This window comes from Peromyscus maniculatus, chromosome 8 (assembly GCF_049852395.1).
Source record: "Peromyscus maniculatus bairdii isolate BWxNUB_F1_BW_parent chromosome 8, HU_Pman_BW_mat_3.1, whole genome shotgun sequence".
Taxonomy (NCBI): domain Eukaryota; kingdom Metazoa; phylum Chordata; class Mammalia; order Rodentia; family Cricetidae; genus Peromyscus; species Peromyscus maniculatus.
Window position 1 is genome coordinate 84,541,509 of NC_134859.1, and position 18,169 is coordinate 84,559,677.

Below are 18,169 nucleotides of genomic sequence, written 5' to 3' on the forward strand. Positions count from 1 at the left end.
TGGTGACATCACCAGGGCTCCCCTCCCCCACTCGGTTATCTACAGCGCCATCCTGGAGAGCTTCAAGACAGACTCTCCTCCTGGGAATATGAGGGCCTGGGCGGTCGCCCATGGCCCCCCTCTGGGGATAAGGGACAGGACTGTTGCCTGTGTCCTTGTGTTCTTTTCCATTCCTAGGGAGCTGGGCATCCAGAATCAGGTAGGTCGAGAGGTGGAAGAGCCCTGGGAGAAGGCAGGAGGGCACAGGATTGGTACTGGCCCCGCCAGTCACAACCTCACGCAGGCAGAAAAACACAAACCAATTTGCGCAGATTTAAAACCCACCGAAGGCCACTTAGTTGCTTAAACGAGTTGGAATCTAATTAAAGGACCTCCTCAGGGTTCAGGAGGGAGAGCTTACCTGCCTAGAAGGAACCGTGGGGCGGGGTCTGAGCTTCCCCAGCCCCCTGTGGAATTTCTCTTGCTTTCCACAGCATATGCTTCCTGGGTGGGAGACACTAAAAAGGACCATTCAACCACCTCAGCTAGATGTCTGGGTCCTCTGTCATGAGCCCAGTGGGAACAGCCCCTCCCCCTTAGTCTGAGTACAGCATGATGCTTGCCCACCTCACCTCCAAACAGCCCCCAGCCCCACCTGGACTGCAGCATCCAGCTGAGCATTATTTCCCAGGGGCAGGACACAGTCTTTAAGTTCAGACCTCATCCACCTAGGGGATGATGGGGCCTCCTCATGGTGTTGAGGGCCTCTCCAGGGTGGGGCCTTGTCTCCACCCTCAACTAAGAAGGCTTCCTTTCAGCAGAGGTACCATTCCGCCACACTGAATGGTCCTGAAGAACGGACCTATAAGTTGAGGGTACCCCAGAACTGACTACCACCCAGATGGGGTAGAGGGAGGGGCCTAGGAAGAGCCAGCTCCGCAGAGCCTGACGGGGCGCTCCATCCACTCTGTAGTCCTGGCACACACAAGTCTACTGGCTGGCCTAGCCCAGCACAGGTGGCTCAAAAACCCTGGCAGGCTGTGACCTCACTCAGCTCCTGTCTCCTAGACAGAGGACTGAAGCCACCATAATGATGCTCTCCTGCCGATCCCATCGGTGTGCCCCAAAAAAACCCCATGGTGCTCTTACTTCAGCCAAATGTCTTTTGCAGAAGGGAAACTAAGGCCCAGAGCACAGACCTTACCAATCACAAAGAGGCAAGGGGCCAAGGCAGAAGCACAAGCCAAGTGTGCTGGGCCCCCGGGGAGCAGGACATTTTCATTTTACCATGCCACTTCCCAGAAAGCAGCTCCCAAGGGAGCCCCTCTCCAGGGGCAGGGCCCAGGGGCATAAAATCAATTCAAATCATACAACACAACAGCACTCAGGCCAAAACACAAGCCAGGGGTGACAGCCCCACCTCAGCCCAGCTCCCCAGCCCAGCCTGGGAGGGGTTCACATACGGGATTCAAGGTCGTCTCGCTACAGACCTTCCACACACTCAGACATGATTCCCATTTCCAAATGAGCCACAAATCAAAATCTCAAACACGCAGCCCTCCCTCTGGTCCCAGCTCCTCCCTCCCACACACAGCAGGCAAAGCTGTGGCATTACCAAAAAATCACTGAATCTGCAGCTAAGACAGTTCTGCTCAAACCCAGTTCTGCCAGTAACTAGTCATATGACCTTGAGGAGGTCAGGCATCTCTGCAGACCTCGGTCCTCTCATTTGTTCAAAAAAAAAAAAGCAAAATAAAGCTAATCACAGACAGGTGCTCAAGCTGTGCGCTGCCCTGGACGTGGGGCCACGGGGGTGAGTGGAGGCCAGTTGCCTCCTCTACCCCAGGCTCAGTGCCTCTCGCTAGCTGTCGGGGGGGGGGGGGGGGGGGGGGGGGCGTGGGCTCTTTTCCCTTCCAATGGAGCCTTGACTAATTGGCTTCCCCGACAAAGGGGAGGTGGACATGCAGGAAGGAGCTGTCCCCTCCATCTGAAGTGGGAGCTGGAAAGGCTGGAACAGCCCTGGCGTGGGCCCACACAGAACAGTGTTAACAAGCTAGCTCCTGCCTGCGCGGCATCACCACCACGGCTCATGCGCCCAGGGAAGATGTCCTGTCAGCTCCACATTTCCTTGGAGAGGCAACCAGAGAGGAAAGCAGCAACCCAGAGGGAGGGAGGGAGGGAAGAGGGAGTCACCAAGCCTCCCAAGTTAGAGACTGCCAGAGTCCCCCTCCTCCAGCCTTGGCAGCAGGTGTGACCAGAGGCGGGACAAGACAGAGACCCCAGTCTACTCCACACCAGGTTTTCATCTTGGGCCTCAATATTGGGCAGACCTTCCCTCACCAGACCCCTCAGTGACCTCCTTAGAGACACCATTCCCCTGGGGATGACCTGTCAGCGTCTCAGCATCAAGCTTCGGCCATCACCGTGAGCACGCACACACACACACACACACACACACACACACACACACACACACACACACACGCATCACCACGCCTGGGTCACCTGGTATCACCCCCTCACAGCTTCTACCCAGCTCCAACAGCTCCGCTGCACACCCCACGGGCACCGCCACACAAAGGGACACACGAGTCCTAGCCAGGCTGTGGTTACACATGGCACTTGTGCCTGAGTCCCCAGAGAGACTGTCCTGCCTCTGCGTCAGAGCAGTAGAGCTCCAACTTGGAGGGACGGCCATGGGATGCCGGCTTGATGGCTGATCACAGGTGTATGTAATCACAGTACTCAAGAGAGGTGGAGACTGGAAGATCAGGAGTGCCACGTCATCCTTGGCTACCCAAGAGTTCAAGGCCAGCCAGGCAGTGGTGGCGCACGCCTTTAATCCCAGCACTTGGGGGAGGCAGGGGCAGGTGGATCACTGTGAGTTTGGGGCCAGCCTGGTCTACAGAGTGAGTTCCAGGACAGGCTCCAAAGCTACACAGAGAAACCCTGTCTCAAAAAAAAAAAAAAAAAAAAGTTCAAGGCTAGCCTGGAGTACGTGACACCCTATCTCAAAAAACAAACCAAAGGCAATGGGGGGATGTCACAGAGGCACCAACTAGCACCTTCGCCCTCCTTGATACATGTCTGGTCTGTTTGGAACCAGCGAAATCAAGCCCCAGTCGACCCCTAGGCCACGGACTCTGACGATAACCATTGAGCCAGTGCCAATGCTGAGGTTTCCTGGGGTCCTACTTCGGTGGCTACAGAGGCTTGGCCTCTCCTCCAGGGTACAATGAGGCACGTGGCCACCCAGCTCCTACCAGCTGACACCCGGCCCCTAGGCTGCCCCTCCAGAGTAGGTCACTCTAGCCCCCCTGCACCCCATTTCTCTCCCTAGGACACAAGGCTAGTGTCTGAGGGGTCTAGAAGAAGGGGCCACAGGTGCCAGGGTTGCTCAGGAAAGCGAGGCTGATTGCATGATGCCAGGGAAAGTTCTCTCTGCTATCCAACCTGGACCTTCCAGTGCAGGCTGGAAGGAGGAGGCAAGCCCTTGTGGTGTCCTGGCATCTGCTAAAGACTGGGGTCTTCCCTCTGCTTACATATACTCAGGCCCCCTGAGTAAAGAGGGTGAAACCCTGGGCCGGGCATGATGCATTCCCAGTACAGGGCAGGTGGTGGGTTCCATCCCCAGCGCTACTGAAGGGAAAATGCTAGGCCTGATGTGAAGGCTTGTAATCCCAGCTACTCCGGAGGCTGACACAGAATCACAAGCAAGGCCTGCCTGGGCCACAGAGAGAGTTCAAGGCCAGCCGGAGTAACTTTAAATGCTGTCTCAAACAACAAAGTCGTGGGAACAGGCTGGGAATATAGCTGAGTGGTAGAGTGCAAAGCCTTGGGCACCATCCTGGGTATGAGGGAGGGAGGGAGGGAGGGAGGGAGGGAGGGAGGGAGGGAGGGAGGGAGGGAGGGAGGGAGGGAGGGAGGGAGGAAAGAGAGAAGTTGAACCCAGCCAGTGTGCTGCCTAGAAAGCAGGAAAGAGGCAGGAGCAGGGCCTGTCCCTGCGTAGCCTCGGGCATGACACTTCAAAGGGAGCTTGCAGCTCTGACTCACTTAACTCTCAAAGGAGCCTTGTGAGGCTGCTCTCTGTATAGGTCAGAAGACTGGAGCCCAGGAAGGGTGACTTTGCCCGAGATGGGCATAGATGAGAGGACGCACCTGCTCTGAGAAGCGGGCCTCCCACCCTCCTTCCCCAGCACCCTCTACTACTGAGTCCCAGTTCCCCATCTGTTCACTTCCCAACCCTCCTGCCCACTGTCCTCTGCCTGGAGGCCTGGTCTCCAGGGCTGGAGCAGCGGATGGACAGACGGGAAGACAGCAGCCTGCAGAGCAGCCGAGGAGCAGGCTTCTGGAAGAGTCCCTAAGGCTCCTTCTCACCTGACAGGCTCAGAGCCCTCCCCCAACAGGCCCCAGGCTGTGACAGAAACAGTCTCCCCTGTTCACCAGCCCTGCAGCCAGGGCTTGGAGGCCTCCAGGAATGGAGACCTCACTACAGCAAAGGTGTCCATCATTCTGTGGGCTCCTCTTCCTGAAAGTAAGCTGTAAGGAGAGCCTAGACTCTCACAGGGCCCCAGGGGAAGGTTATGACCTCTCCTTTTGGGGGTGAAGGAGGCTGCTACACCAACAACCTTCCTGGTCGGACAGGTCCTGTGAATGGTCTGGCTTCCAGGTCCCCACTGCACTGGCCTTGCTAGAGAAGTCCCCCTGGTGTCCCCACCCTTCCTAGTTGGTGTCCTTCAGAACTGCTCCAGGAGTTCAGACAAAGTCTTAGGAATGTACTAGAGGACCTCCTTCTGCCCACCCCCACCACAAAAACACTGCCCCGTGAGGCTACACAGGAGCTTTGTGTCCAATGTATCACCCCCCTGCCGCCCCCTCTGGAGTATCACACTGCCTCATCTTGAGCTTCTGGTGCCCCTCACTCTCTCTGCTTGTTCCTCCCAGCCATCCATCTGCCTCAGGGCCTGCCCTGGTTGTCAAATGCAGGACCCCCAGCTCTGAACACCACGGGTCCTCACAGTCCAGCACTGTGGAACCAAGATGCACACAGCATGTACTCCGTCTACCTGTGGGTCTCTGGTTAGCGGTCCGGGGCCCCAGCAGCCCTGTCCAGATGCCAGCCATCTCCAGAATGTGCCCAGCCACCTTGAGGACTGGGAAACCACAAACCACTGGACATCTGATGCACATGAACCACACAGTGCCTCCTCCTTCCGGCCCATTTCCCTCTCTTGGTGCTGCGTCCGTCCTGCTGCCCAGGGCCCCAGGGCTCAAAAGGAGAGAGGTTCGGCTCCCCGCCCCCAGCCACTTCCCGCACTGTGCCCGCATCTGATGCCCATGCTCACGCGGTGGCTAATTCTGGCGTCTCATCAGACGGTAATTATGGGGGAATGAGCAGCCCTGTCATCTCTGCGGCTCAGCACCTGTCACCACTCCGCCATCGCGGGCTGCCGGGATGGGACAGAAGCAGAGGGGGAGGGAGGTCTGGAGAAGGGCCCTGACCTCCCCACAGGTGACCAGTGCCTGTCCCCGGGGTGGTCACTGCTCTCCTGGTCACCCTGTTATTCAGGCATCCTGGCCAAGAGCCAAGGTCACAGCAGGAATATTCACATGTCCTGCTGAACTGATTCATATGTCCTGGCATCACCACACTGCCTGGCACACAACAGGCCTGTGCTGACTGTTGATTGACTACATGACCATGTATACACCAGATATAGTCCCAGAAGGGGAGCCACAGAAGACCCCGTGTAGAGAACAGAAAACCGGGCCTGGTGGAACTGGGTACATCTCCCCAGGACATGGAGAAGGTGTGGCAGAGGACTGGAGATGAGGGGAGACGAACTTCACAGTCCATTCTCAGGATCCAGGACTAACAAGGAATGCCTCCTGCAGAAAGTGAGTGGACAGCCTCTCCTACTGCCCCAACAACATGAAAGACTGAAGCTAGACTCAAGACAGGCTTTGGGAGGAAGGCAGGACAGTGAGAGGAGGCAGGGTTGGAGCCCGGGGTCATCTGTCTGACTCTGGGCATGTTACATGATTTCCTGTCATATCCGCCTTGTCCCCCACAAAAGACAGCATCTCATTGCCACTTTGGGAACAGCAGAGGAGGTTGTGAACTATGGAACCATCATTACAAAGATCTTAAGCCTTCACACCTCTCACAGTGTCCCCCAAACCACCACCACCAGAAGCTAATGGTCGCACCACACCAGCCAGGTTGTACCTGCACCCTGCATTCCATTGCCTTATCCTTAGAGCCCGGGGAACCCACAGATCTACCTAAAAACAGCGGCGTAGGGACTAAGCCCACCCCGGATGTCCTGGCTCCCACTCCCACGGCATTCTAACAACGTCCACACCCATTCTAAAATCCATCCATATCTTCCACTCAGAACAAGGCAGGACCAGGGGCTGCCACACCTTTCTATGAACACAGGAAGTAAGGCTCTGGAGGTAGTGAGCCCCTCTCCCCAGTCACGGGGGGTATTCCAGAAGCAGGTAGGCAGAGAAAGAAGGCCTTGGCCTCTCTGCTAGAGCCGGCCTCCTCCCACAGGCCCCCTGAGGCCTGTCAGGGGTCTGGGGAGGACCAGGCCAGCTTGGGAGGTGTGCTGGCTCCTCCACACCTTCTGGGTTTAGGAGCTGAGGCTGGGGAGGGCAGGAGCGTGGCTGCTCTTTTAGGAAAACGGTAATTTTAATTAAGAGGCAGACAAACGAGCGCTCCGCAGATTGTCTCAGAGCAAAGTTATTAAAAAGCCATCAAGGCGGCGGCAGCCGCAGCAGCGAAGAGGGCCGCCCCCCCCCCCCACCGTGTCCGCCTGGATTGGGGATCAAAGGAGGGGTGGAGGGCAGAGTCACCGCCCAGAGGGGCTCTGCAGCCCCTCACCTCTGGAGTAGGTGGGCAGTGCCACACAGCAACCGGGCACAGCCAGCCCAGCCCTGGGCAGGAGGCAGAAAGAGAACCCACCTCCAGAGCACCCTGCTCCCTGCTCGGGTGGGACCCCCACTGGTCAGTGCCTGTCCCTCTTCACAGCCCTGTCACGCGTCACATGCGAAGTCTCACTGTGACCCGTAGGCCAGAGGAGGGAAGGGGTCCGCCCCAGACCACACAGCACTGACTCCCGGTGCTCTGAGCTCAGAAGGAGGGCAGGGGGCTGCCTAGTCCAGGATCCAAAAGGCCTTAGCACTTTTTGAGCTGCTCCCAGCCTCCAGGGAATCAGAGTCTGAGTCAATGTTTGCTTGATGGGGTGGGACAGCATAGGTCTCAGGACACTCTACAGGGACAGATAGGATGGTACAAAGGGGGTTCCAGCATTAGCAGGAGAAGCCCATAAGGTGTCAGTGGGGAAGAGCTATCACCTTGGTTCGTGAGGGACAGATGCCACTGCTGGAGGCTAGACCTGCTGCTACATTACAAGACGCCCGCCCCTCCACCTGGCTCCCGAAGGCAGCCATGGCCAGGCAGGGTGGCAAGGCCCTGCCGGGTCTCCCTCTCGTGCCCTCCGGACCCTGTGCCGGCTCAGTGGCTCTCCAAAGTGAAGCGGATACTCAGGGATAAGGCGACTGGAAAACAAGCCCTGAGGTCGCTTCCCCCCCCTCCACTCCCCGACCCCAGCAGAATCCCCGGGGCCTCATCTCCCGGCAGAGGTGGCCTGCCTCTAGCCCATGCCCAGCCCACGCAGACACACACCTACGTACATGCCTGTGAGCTTACACAGGCACACTTACATGCACACGTGCACACACAGACACATATTTGCCAGGCAAGACGCCCTCCCCACACCGAGATCTGCCGTCCCCTCCCCCTGACGTACGCCTGGCCCCCTGGGGACGGCCCTCCCAGTGGCCCGCTGTGACCCTTTGCAAGCAGGGGAGGGTGCTGACTAGGTGGCCGAGGTGGGCTCCCTCCTGGCTTACTAACCTGGAGACTTTAAACAGAGGGAACAGAGTCCTGCAGGCTTCCCTCCCGCTGCTCGTTGGAGCCCTGGGGGAGGGACAGGAAAGGAGGAAACCAATGAATGAGCTGAATGAGCGAGGGGGCAGGAGGGCTGGGCCAGGGGGCGGGGAGCAGGAAGGCAGGGCTTTAGGAGCTGTCCCTTCCGAGGTCACCGGGGTGTGGGGGGGGCTCCCCTCGGGATAGAGACCAGGGACTGGAGAAGGGGCAGGGAATAAAAGGACAAAGACGTCACTTGGGGCAGACAGGAGGACAGACAGGAACAACATGGAAAACATGGGCCCCTCGTCAGACAGACAGACAAACAACCCTGATCTTCTTTCTGGGAACAGGGAGCAGACGCTTGGCTTGGCTGCCCACCTAAGACCCCAAATGTAGCACCCATGGGGGCCCAACAGCTCCCCCTATCCAGGTCTCCTATTTGGGGCAGGAATGGGATCAAGGTCAGAGGGTCAGCCTCACTGCTCACCGACCTTCCCCCAGCTCCGAAGACCCTCCCCTCAGCCTGTCAGTCTCATCCCCAACCATGAATGTCCTGCTGCCCCCAACAGGGCAGACGGGCACTACACAGCCTACAGGTGTTCACATTTAAACCTTGATTGGCCTTTCGGCAGGGAAAAGCTCTCTCCCTATCCCTGCCAGGGGCCCTTCCGCTAGCTCCCGCCTCTAGCAGGGTCCCTGGATCTTCCCTCATACCTTTCCCTCCGCACACAGAAGAGCCACCTAAAGCTATCCTGCCCCACGCTAACAGATGACACCTATTTTTCGCCATGGGGTCTGAGGTACAAAGCCCCTTCCTCCTTGGAGACACTGCATCTGGGCACAGCTTTCCCTTGGCTAGCCCGGGCACATCCGCACTCACTGCACGCGCTCCCTGAGCCCCTGCCAATCTCCCAGTTCCAATTTTCCCACCGATTACCCGACGCAGGGACACCCCGGGGAGAAACAGCTGCTGTACCCAGATGTGGGCAGACTACTGAGAAAGCAAGAAAGAATGCACCACCAATCTAGCACCCCAGGGTGCCCTGGATTGGGGGCCGGTGAGGGGGGCAGACTGACTGACGAGGGGTACAAAGACAGCCTCAACACCCCATTCCTTGGGTTGGTTTTTGAGAAGCTTGAGTGGTCCAGGGTGACCTTGAACTCTGACCCACCCTCCATGGTGCTGGAATTACAATCCTGCTCGCATCCCCTCTCCAATCCCTCCTCACCGCCCTCCCCAGAGCCCTGCCCTCTGGGCTGGTGAAGCACTGAGTATCAGGAGCTTCAATTCTTGCAGAATCTTTCCACCTCTGTCCGAATTCTCTCACTGAATCCGGAGTCTGCAAGACGGCCACCATGAATACTTCAAGGTACAGAGAAGTGAAGCCATGTCCACAGAGAAGTGAAGCCATGTCCGCAGTGAGTGTCCCCGAGCTGCTCCTGGACTCCTCCCATCCAGCCTCCCCTTGCATCAATATTTGGGAAGTTCTCCCTGAAGTCTAACTGTGGTCCATTACATGCTCCAGTAGAATTTTTTTTTCACTGTCTTCCTGCCTCATTCTAGGGCAGGTGACTGACCCTGGTCTGTCAGGTGGATGGCAGAGTGGACGAGACAATGAGAGTCTGTCTTTATACGCCTGTCAGTCTGTCTGCCCCCAGACCAGCCCCCATAGGGCTCAAGGTTTCCTGAGCCTTCACTGTGGGTGAAGCCCCTTTCCTGGCCCTTCTGATCTAGCAACAGTAGCAGGGAAGCCCCTCAGAGGCCTCTTCCTGTCTAACACACCAGGAGTCCTAGGCTTCTGAGAACCAGGGTTGGTAGTGAGGGTCTGTGTCCCGCTAAGGGCTGTTATAAGCCCTGCACACCTTCTTGGGGGAGCTGGGGGCTTAATTCCCCTCAATGAGGCGGCAGCTCATATCCGGGCCACTGCAGGGACACCTACCCCTCAGCAATTATCAGGCGACTGAAGTGGGGGGGGACACAGAAGGATGTGTCACCCTCTCCCAGACTGCGTACAAACACCTCTGGCTGGGGCTGAGGCTTGCTGAGTTCTGGGGTCCCCCGCGATGAGACCCGATGAACACTTCTTTCCTAGGCTGGGATATTCCACCCCGGGTCTTGCAGGCAGCCGAGCCTTCTGACCACAGTTGTCAGGGAACCTGGTGGCAGTGGCTGAAGCCCGGCCACCTGCTGGACCCGCAGCAGGAGAGAAAACAAGGGCTGGATTCCGGCTCCTCCAGAGAGTGGAGCGCAGGGCTGGCAGGGGCTCCCGGCCCCTTATCCATCCCCGAGGCTGGAGGACAGATGTGGGCAAGGTATGTCACAGTCGGGGAGTGAGGAGCTGCTGCTGTCTGTGAGCCGCCAGAGTGTGCATGTGTGTGTGCCCAAATGTCTTGGCCTTGTGCCATTTCTTCTGGCTCAGCTGAAGCTGAGAAGTATTCCTCCCACCCTTCATGTGACAAGGCATTTCTTATCTCAGGGGACAGGAGGTGGGGAGAATCTTAGACAACTGACAGGGAGCTTAAAGCCCTCTATTTCTAACTTCTTTACTCATATCAAGGACACTGAGGACCAGAGAGGGCGACAAAGTTGCCAAGGTCACACAGCAACCGAGAAGACACCAGTCTAAGCTTCTTCTTGAGGGGACACAAGGGACTTCCCATTGCTTCCTTTGCCCCACAACTCAGGACCCCCTCAGTCACGCACAAGAGTTAGCTTCTGGCCATGCTGACCAGTCCCCTGCTCCTAGCTGTTAACACTAGCGTGTACTCCCACACTGCTGACCCCCTCCTCCCCCCACACCATCCCTGTGACCTCCACTCCTCCTGCCGTAGCGTGGGCTTGTTTCCCCTCCAGCTGTCTTATGGAGGGGCAGGGAGAGGGGAGCAGAGCAGCCTCGCAGCCTCCGCACCCCGCCAGCACGGAGGACCAGGGCAGAGTGTCCTGGGAGTCGGCCCCATGCCCCGGTCGCACATGGCGGGAGAGTGGCAGATGTAGCAAGCCGAATATAGGAAAAGAGCTCTTCTAGGAAATGTCCAACCACATCCACTCCCAAGGCCAGCCTGGGGCCAGCAGTCTCTAGAACCCCGGCCTGCTCACCACAAGCCAGGCACCGTGCTAGACGCTAGCTATTGTCTCGTGTATTCTTCACTAGTCCATGAGCAGAAACTAATCTGCCCCCAGGGTCAGTGCGGCCCTAAAGCTGAGTCTAACCCTGTTCTCCCATGCTGCATTTCTTCTGCTCCAGTCCCTGGGGATCAGTTCATTTTTGTCCTTCGGAAGCTGCCATCGTGACTCAGTGGTCTCATCCTACCTCTTCTAGGCCACCAGCCTTTATCCCAGCCTTGCCCCAGGTAGCAGGGGACACGTATTTGAAGGGAGCCACCGAAAGACTAAGGGCTGGGGTCCAGGGCTCTGCCCTGTGCCATACTCAGGTATGGAGTACACCTGGGTGGCAAGGAGGCAGGGCCTGTAGAAGATTGGGATGGGCGGACCGGGGCCTCTGGGGTTCTACACACACACACACACACACACACACACACACACACACACACACACACACACACACACGGTCTCAGGCTAGGCAGGAAATAACCTCTTCTCTCCTGGCCTCCATGTCTGAGGCTCAAGTCTCAGCCCTCAGTGCCAGAGTTCAGGGGCCTGGTCTGGAACAGGAGGGAAAGGACACCACTGGCCTCGTGACCTGAACGGAAGCCGAAGGGCCTGACACACCGAGCTGAGCACCTAGCATGCTGCAGGCTAAAAGAAGCGCTAGCGATCTGACACCCTACTGCCCAGCCCTGCAGGATCCCCTCCACCAAGACCAGACATACTCTCTCCTGCTTTAGAGCAGGGACACAGGACGGGGCGAGGGACACGACAGACACCCACCTTCCCGGGGCTTAGCTCCCACCCTCTAAGAAGCTGGAGCCTTGGGAGTTGAGCCAATGGGTGAGGGGAGCTGGAAAGATAGGCGGGACTCTGGGTCCCATGTGGGTGGTGTCCTTCCCCCTGCAAGCAGGCGCTATTAATATATGCAAAGCATATGCAAATCACCCAGAAGAGAGACACAACATCGCAGGAATGTCAGAAGAGACCTTGGAGATCATCCAGCCCCGCCCCCTCATTTCAGGTGAGAAAGGAGACCAGGGAAGGGACTTGCTCAAGGTCACACAGACATCTTAGGCCTGAGACAGGATTAGCGCAGGGCTCCAGGCTCAGTATTGTTTCTGATGATCATCTGTTATCTGGGGGGGGGGGGGGGCTAACCAGGGGAGAGTGGCCAGGGCCTGGCATGGTGCCCAGCAGCTTCCTGGATCCCACTTGCCTCCCTGGAGCCTGAAGGTAGTCTGATGGGCACGGGTTTAGACACAGCTGTGTGACAGACGTACCTTTAGGGAACAGGAACCAGAAGGGCTGGGCAAAAGAAAAAAAAAATCTGTTGGGGAGGTGAATGCCAGAAGGTAACTGAAGTGTGTGAGGCAGGGGCATGAAGAGCCCAATGTCAAGGTGACGTGCCTGAGGTGGTGTGGGAGGGGACGGACACACACACACACACACACACACACACACCATGCAGCCTTGAGTGTGCTCAAATGCACAGCAGCCCCTCCAGCCTGCACTCTGACAGTGATGGCACCTGACAGCCCATAATAGTCGGCTGACCCATCCCTGCCGGGGCTGCGGCTATGGCCGTTCAGCGACTGCTCCCCTCAGCTGCAACCTTCCACTCAGTCCTAGAAAGCAGGGTTGCTGCCAGGGCAGAGAAGACAGACAGAGGGGAGGGGCCGAGAGAGAGCAAGGGGACTTTTGAAGGAGAGGGGACACTGGCGGCTGGGGGAGGGGCCGGGATATGGGAGGTGGGAGACTGGCAGAGGAGAGGTGGGGGGGGGCCTGAGGGGACAAGAGGGGACTCTGTGACAGAAGGGAAGGATGGCGTGGGGTCCTAGGGGCCTGGAGGACCACACGAGAGCCTGGGTACTGGGTATGGAGGCCTGCCACTGAGGTGCTACACTGTCAGCAGAGGTTGGGGACCATGCCTCTGCCCATCACTGGCTGCCAAGGAATCGGCCCTCCCTCCCTCCCTCCCCCCCTCCTCTCTCCCTCGGGGCAGGAGCTGCTTCCCAGCCAAATCCAAAGCCTTCATCTCCTCTTTTCAGAGCTGGGAATGAAAGAAGGGAAGCGAGAGCGGCCCTCAAACCCGCTGACGGCCAGATTTTTATTATCTTTGCTCAAACGGGCCCTGGGAAGCCAGCTAGGGAGTCTGCAAAGAGCCTCTGAGTGCCTTATTGAAGCTGCACCTGCTCCGGCCCACCCACAGCAGGCGTGGGCTAGGGGCACAACTTATCCCCAGCGCCCCCAACTCCAGGAACCTGAGCCAAGGATGCCAGGAGCCTCAACCTCAGCACCTTGTGTCCAGGCAGGGGCCACAAGGCCAGGGAGCCAGGCCAGACCTGGGACAGTTGGGCATCTAGGCAGGAACTGTCCCTATCTGGGCCCGAACGACAGAAATGAAGAAGGAAAATGAATCTCCTTGCCAGAGCTTAGAGATAAGTGCTTAGAATTCCTCGAAAGAGACGCTTTCATGGCCAGCCTGGGATTTTCCCCTGGACCCTGACCTGCCCGGGCACCTGCAGGCCACTTCACTCCCCCAGACTCCCCGACTCCCCGTGATAGCAGGGACCTTCTCAACCACCTCCGCTGCCTCTCACTGTGCTCCCCGCTCCCTGACAGAGGTCAAGTTCCTGTGACCAGCCTTCCTCTCACCTGAACACAGTCTGGGCCCTCAGCTGGGGTGCTCTGCTTCCCTCCACACCTATCTGGGGTGGAGGTGGGGAGCCTCAGAGAGCCCAGCCCTATCCCTGCTCAGTACTTCCAGGGCTGGGGTTTTGGCAGAGAATGCCAAGGTTAGCCCTCGGCAGACAGAGCTTGTGCCCCTCCCCCCTCCCCCATCCCCCGCTCTTGACCACACCATCGAGATCGATGCCCACAGCCAAAAAGGAATCAATGGCTCTAATTAAACCTTTTCTTGGGTGGGTCCCTGGACAGGGAGGGGGGATCTCTCCGAGGGGCCATGCATCCTGGTGGGTCACTACTTACCTTTAAGAAGCTATGTAAGTGAGGCCACCACGGAGCCCCCAGACCCCCTAGTGGAAGGTGAGCAGAGGGGCAGGGGGAAAGCTTGGGGTGGGAGCATGCCTCTGAGGGCTTGTTCTAGGGACCCTTCCCCCTAGTGAGGCTCCGCTCCCCTCTCCCAGACTGAGCCTACATGTGTTTCTTCTAGGCAGATCTCCAGAATAGGAGCCAGAAGGGAGACCCACCACCCGAGGTTCCATCCCAGGGTCGCCACTGAGAGCTAGCCCTCCAGGAAAGGAAGGAAGGGTGCAGGACTGGGGGGCAGCGTTAGACAAAGACCCTCTTGTCCCCAAGACAGAGTGGCAAGGAGCCAGGGCAAAGCCTTTGCACTCACAGCCAATGGTGCCTGGGTACCAGGCAGCCTGAGCGGGGGGAGCCCCCTCCGTACGTCCAGAGCCCTCACCCACCCTTGCTTCTACACTAGGCTAAGTCTGTACTCCAGCTCCTAGCCTATTCAAGAGCACTCCTTCTGGCTGATTATCACCCTGGACACTTACCCTGAGTGACCCACACACCAACCAGAAGCAACCAGACCCCCATACCCATATACCACAACCGTCCCCCACTTACAAGCACACACCATCCCAGCTGCCACCAGAGATGACCGCCTCTCATCTCTACAGTACCTGTCTCCCATCAGACACACCATCAGTTGTTTAAGACCAGCCACAGGGACAGAGAAGGGAAAGAGAGAAACTGAGGCACAGAGTCAGACCGCCAAGCAGGTGGCTCAAGGTCACCCAGACCAAGATGACCAGAGTAGAGGAAGGGATCTTAATACCCCACCCCAAAGGGCACAAACCCCACCCGAAGGAACAGTCGGATCCCTAGTCTGCTCAGTTTCTCCACTTCCCACCTTTATCCCAAACACCTTCCTGCAGCCAAAAAGCCCCGTCCGGGGACCCCACTTCCATCAAAGCTGGAGCCTGCAGAGCCCCAGGTCCGGCAATATTTGAGAGGGGCTGGAAAATCACACTGCTGATCCTGCTCACCTGGCTCCCCTCGGCCCCCAGGGTCCCTTGGTCCAACCTCCTCCCTGGGAGAGCGGGCGCGACCCTCCGCGGTCCTCTCCCACCAGGCCAGGGCAAAGCGCCGGAGGCACTGCCAGGGCTGCATGGGGAGGCGTGGGGCTGGGGGTGCGCACCAGCAGCCACACACGCCCCGCCGGGCCCTGCCAGCTGAGCTGCGGAGGCACCCGGTCGGCCCCCTCTACTGCCACCAGCATCCTGCTGCCCCCACCGACAGGACAGGAGCTGGCCCGGGAGCTTCTGACGTAGCAGGGGGGTGCGTGGGAGAGGAGGGGGGGCCACGGCGAGTCCCCTCCCCAGCCCCGCCCCTCTACTTCTCCAGCCCCCTGCAGTCCCCACCTCCTCATCACCCCGGACGCCCTCCCCAGCTGGGGGCGCCCTCCTTTGCCCCTTGCCTCGGCAGGGGGAGGATTTAAGATCCAGAAGCCCCTCCCTCAGCCCCTCCCTCTCCAGGGCCCTCCCTACCCGCCCGGCGAGCGGGGAGCAGGTCCCCAGTTTCTGCAACTGCTGAGGAGGCTAGGAGGTCTCCAGGGCTAGGGCCTCGAGGTGCAGGGGGTGGGGTGTAGAATACAGCCTTGTATCCTGGCAACACAGCCAAACCCAGAGCGCTCGCGGTCCCTCGCTTCCCTAAGGGACCGGCGCGAAGGGTCCAGCACTACCAGCCCAGCGCCTGCACCCCATCATCCTAAGAGCTGAGGCGGGCATGATGCTCTTCCCTTCATCCCCGACCCTTCCCCCGCCGCAACATCCCTGGCCTCACCTCGCATGGACCCTTCCCCTCCCCCCACTCTCCTCGCCATCCCCCTTCACCCACCCCTCCCCCCTACATTGTAACCCCAGGTCCCCTCCCCCCCGGGCACCGAGAGGCCCTCCTCGCCCGGTCTCCAGCTTCGCCAGCTCCAGACCCTCTCGGCTCCCAGCGCTCTCCCGCCCCGGTCCTCCCCAGCCCGGCGCGCAGCTGTCCCCTGCCCCCCCGCAACACCTGCACCCGGAGCATCCCTAGCCCGGCCGGCCGCCGCCTCCCGGGCCCGGCCGCCGCCCCCGCCCCCGGCCGAGGGGAAAACACACAAAGAAAACAGAAATACCTTCCACTTAAGCATGGAGGCACATTAGGGAGGAGAGAGACAGGGACATGCCTTGGGACGGAGCGTTCCCCATCGGGCGGGGGCGCGGGGGGCGGGGGCCCCGGGCCGGCCTGCCTGGCGCTCGCCCTCTCGCCGCCTCGCGGGCTCCTCGCTCGGCCCCAGCCCCGGGGCGCGGTGCCAGGCGGGCGGGCCGGGGGCGCGGGCCCCGCCGGGGTGGACCAGCTTGGGAGGGCGCCGGCGGCCGGGCGTGTGGGTGCGCGCGCGCGCGGGCGTGTCACCGAGTGTGCGAGAGCGAGTGTGTGTGTGTGTCTCTCTCTCTGTGTGTGCGCGCGAGTGCGCGCGTGCGGCCGGCGCGGGTGTGTCACTGCGGGCGGGAGCGCGCGCGACGCGGGCACGCGCGTGTGGCCGGATGGTACAAAGGGCCGCCGGGGGGTGGCGGGGAGCTGGGGAGGGGGAAGGGGCACTGCGCTTCCTCGCTCCCCTCCAGCAGCACGCCGGGATCCCGCAGCACAGGGCCGGGACTGGGGTGCGGGGCGCGCTCACGCTCCGCCCCCCACTCCACCTGCTCGCTCCCCCCCACACACACACCCTAAGCGGCCCTCCAGCCGCGGTAGAAACAAATGCGTTGACCCCGGAGTGGCCCCGAAGGAGGCACCTGGGGAGGTGGCGCCTTGGGTCTCCAAGCACGCCTTGGGACAGACAGACCAGCGCTCCGGGCGCGGCGGAGCGGATGGGGAGAGGACGAGAGAAGGGGGAGCACTCTTCAGCCAAGGTGACCTCGGAACGCCACAGTCGCTCTACACCCAGAGTCGAGACCCCCAGTGTGCCTCTCCTCGGTCGCGCCCCCTCATCCCTGCCCCTCCCCCGTCTAAAGCCACCCCTCGGCCAGGGACCCAGCTCTCCGGCGCCCCCTGCTGGACAGCCTCCTAGCCCCCTACTTGGGTTTCCCGCCCCTACCTCCGGCGCGAGCAGGTACTGCATGCGAGTGAGGGAGGAGGAGACATCGATTCCCTCCGAAGTGGACCCCAAAGTAGGACGCTCCAGACCGTCTTCTCGCGCCTCTTCTGGTGACACCTTTGCCACTTCCACGGCGGCCTGCAAAGCGCCACCTCGGCACGCCCCACCCTGGTTCACCTTCCTTGGCCTACCTGGTAATTCTGCAGACTTCTCCATCTCCAGCTTGGACCCAGACACTCGACCTTTTGTGCTCAGGCTTTTCCCTCCTTCCTTCCCTCGGGTTTTGTGGCCAGTTTCTCCTCTCAGAATCCTCTCTTCGAGAGGGGCAGGTGGGCTAAGCCCTCTGTCCGTTTTATTTACTCCTGGCATTCCCAGAGGGAGTTCAGATGGTCAAGAAGAGGCCACCCAGTGCCCACATCTCTTCCCTTCAGTCCACCCAGCAGAATGGCTGGCAGACAGAGCCCAGGAGAGGAGACCCCACCCCAAGTGGCCCAGATGACAAACCGGTTTCCCCACTTCTTCATCTACCCAGTCCCAGCCTTAATCTGGGCTCTCCTGCTTTTCTGCCCGCCCCCAGACCTGCCTCTGAGCCAGCCGCATGCCCAGCTAGGGGCAAGGTCCCAAATGCCCCTTACAGATCAATTCCAGTTCCACTAACTCAGGTGGCAGGGCAAGGCGGTGAGAGGGGACTCGGCTCCAGCTGGCCATCTCAGGAGGACAGCCAAGAACTGTGTCCTGGACACATGGTCTGGGCACACAACCCCAGCAGTTAAGACCATGACTTTTCTCCTGGGCCAGCTGCTTTTCCCTCTGCCAACTGGATGGTGCCCATCTTTTGGCCTCTGGGCACTCACTGGGCACTCGTCCAGCTCCCTGCCTGGCTGCCTGCCTAAGATGGGCACTAGGAGACCGCAGGCCCTGTGCATGGGAGGGGTCACAGCCTGGCACATACCTCTCCCCCTTCAGAACTTCACACTGCTCTATAAGACTCCTCTCCCTTTGGGGTGGTCCCAACCCAGAACCCCCCACCAGGAACAAAATGTCTCCT

General features: G+C 59.6%; 1 protein-coding gene across 12 annotated transcripts in view; it reads right to left on the minus strand.

Moving 5' to 3' along the window:
- The window catches only part of Srcin1 (SRC kinase signaling inhibitor 1), a 72,684-nt gene extending 54,925 nt beyond the window's left edge, over positions 1–17,759 (minus strand). For 2 of the 12 annotated variants that reach the window (XM_076543273.1, XM_076543272.1), the window contains exon 1: positions 17,313–17,755. In XM_076543273.1, coding sequence (XP_076399388.1) covers positions 17,313–17,490 — 178 coding nt within the window. In that variant the 5' untranslated portion in view covers positions 17,491–17,755. Of the gene's footprint in view, positions 1–15,043; positions 15,299–17,312 lie in introns of those variants that run through there. The other 10 variants (XM_076543274.1, XM_076543278.1, XM_076543271.1 and 7 more) reach the window with 9 other exon arrangements.
- Between the last annotated feature and the right edge of the window lie 410 nt (positions 17,760–18,169).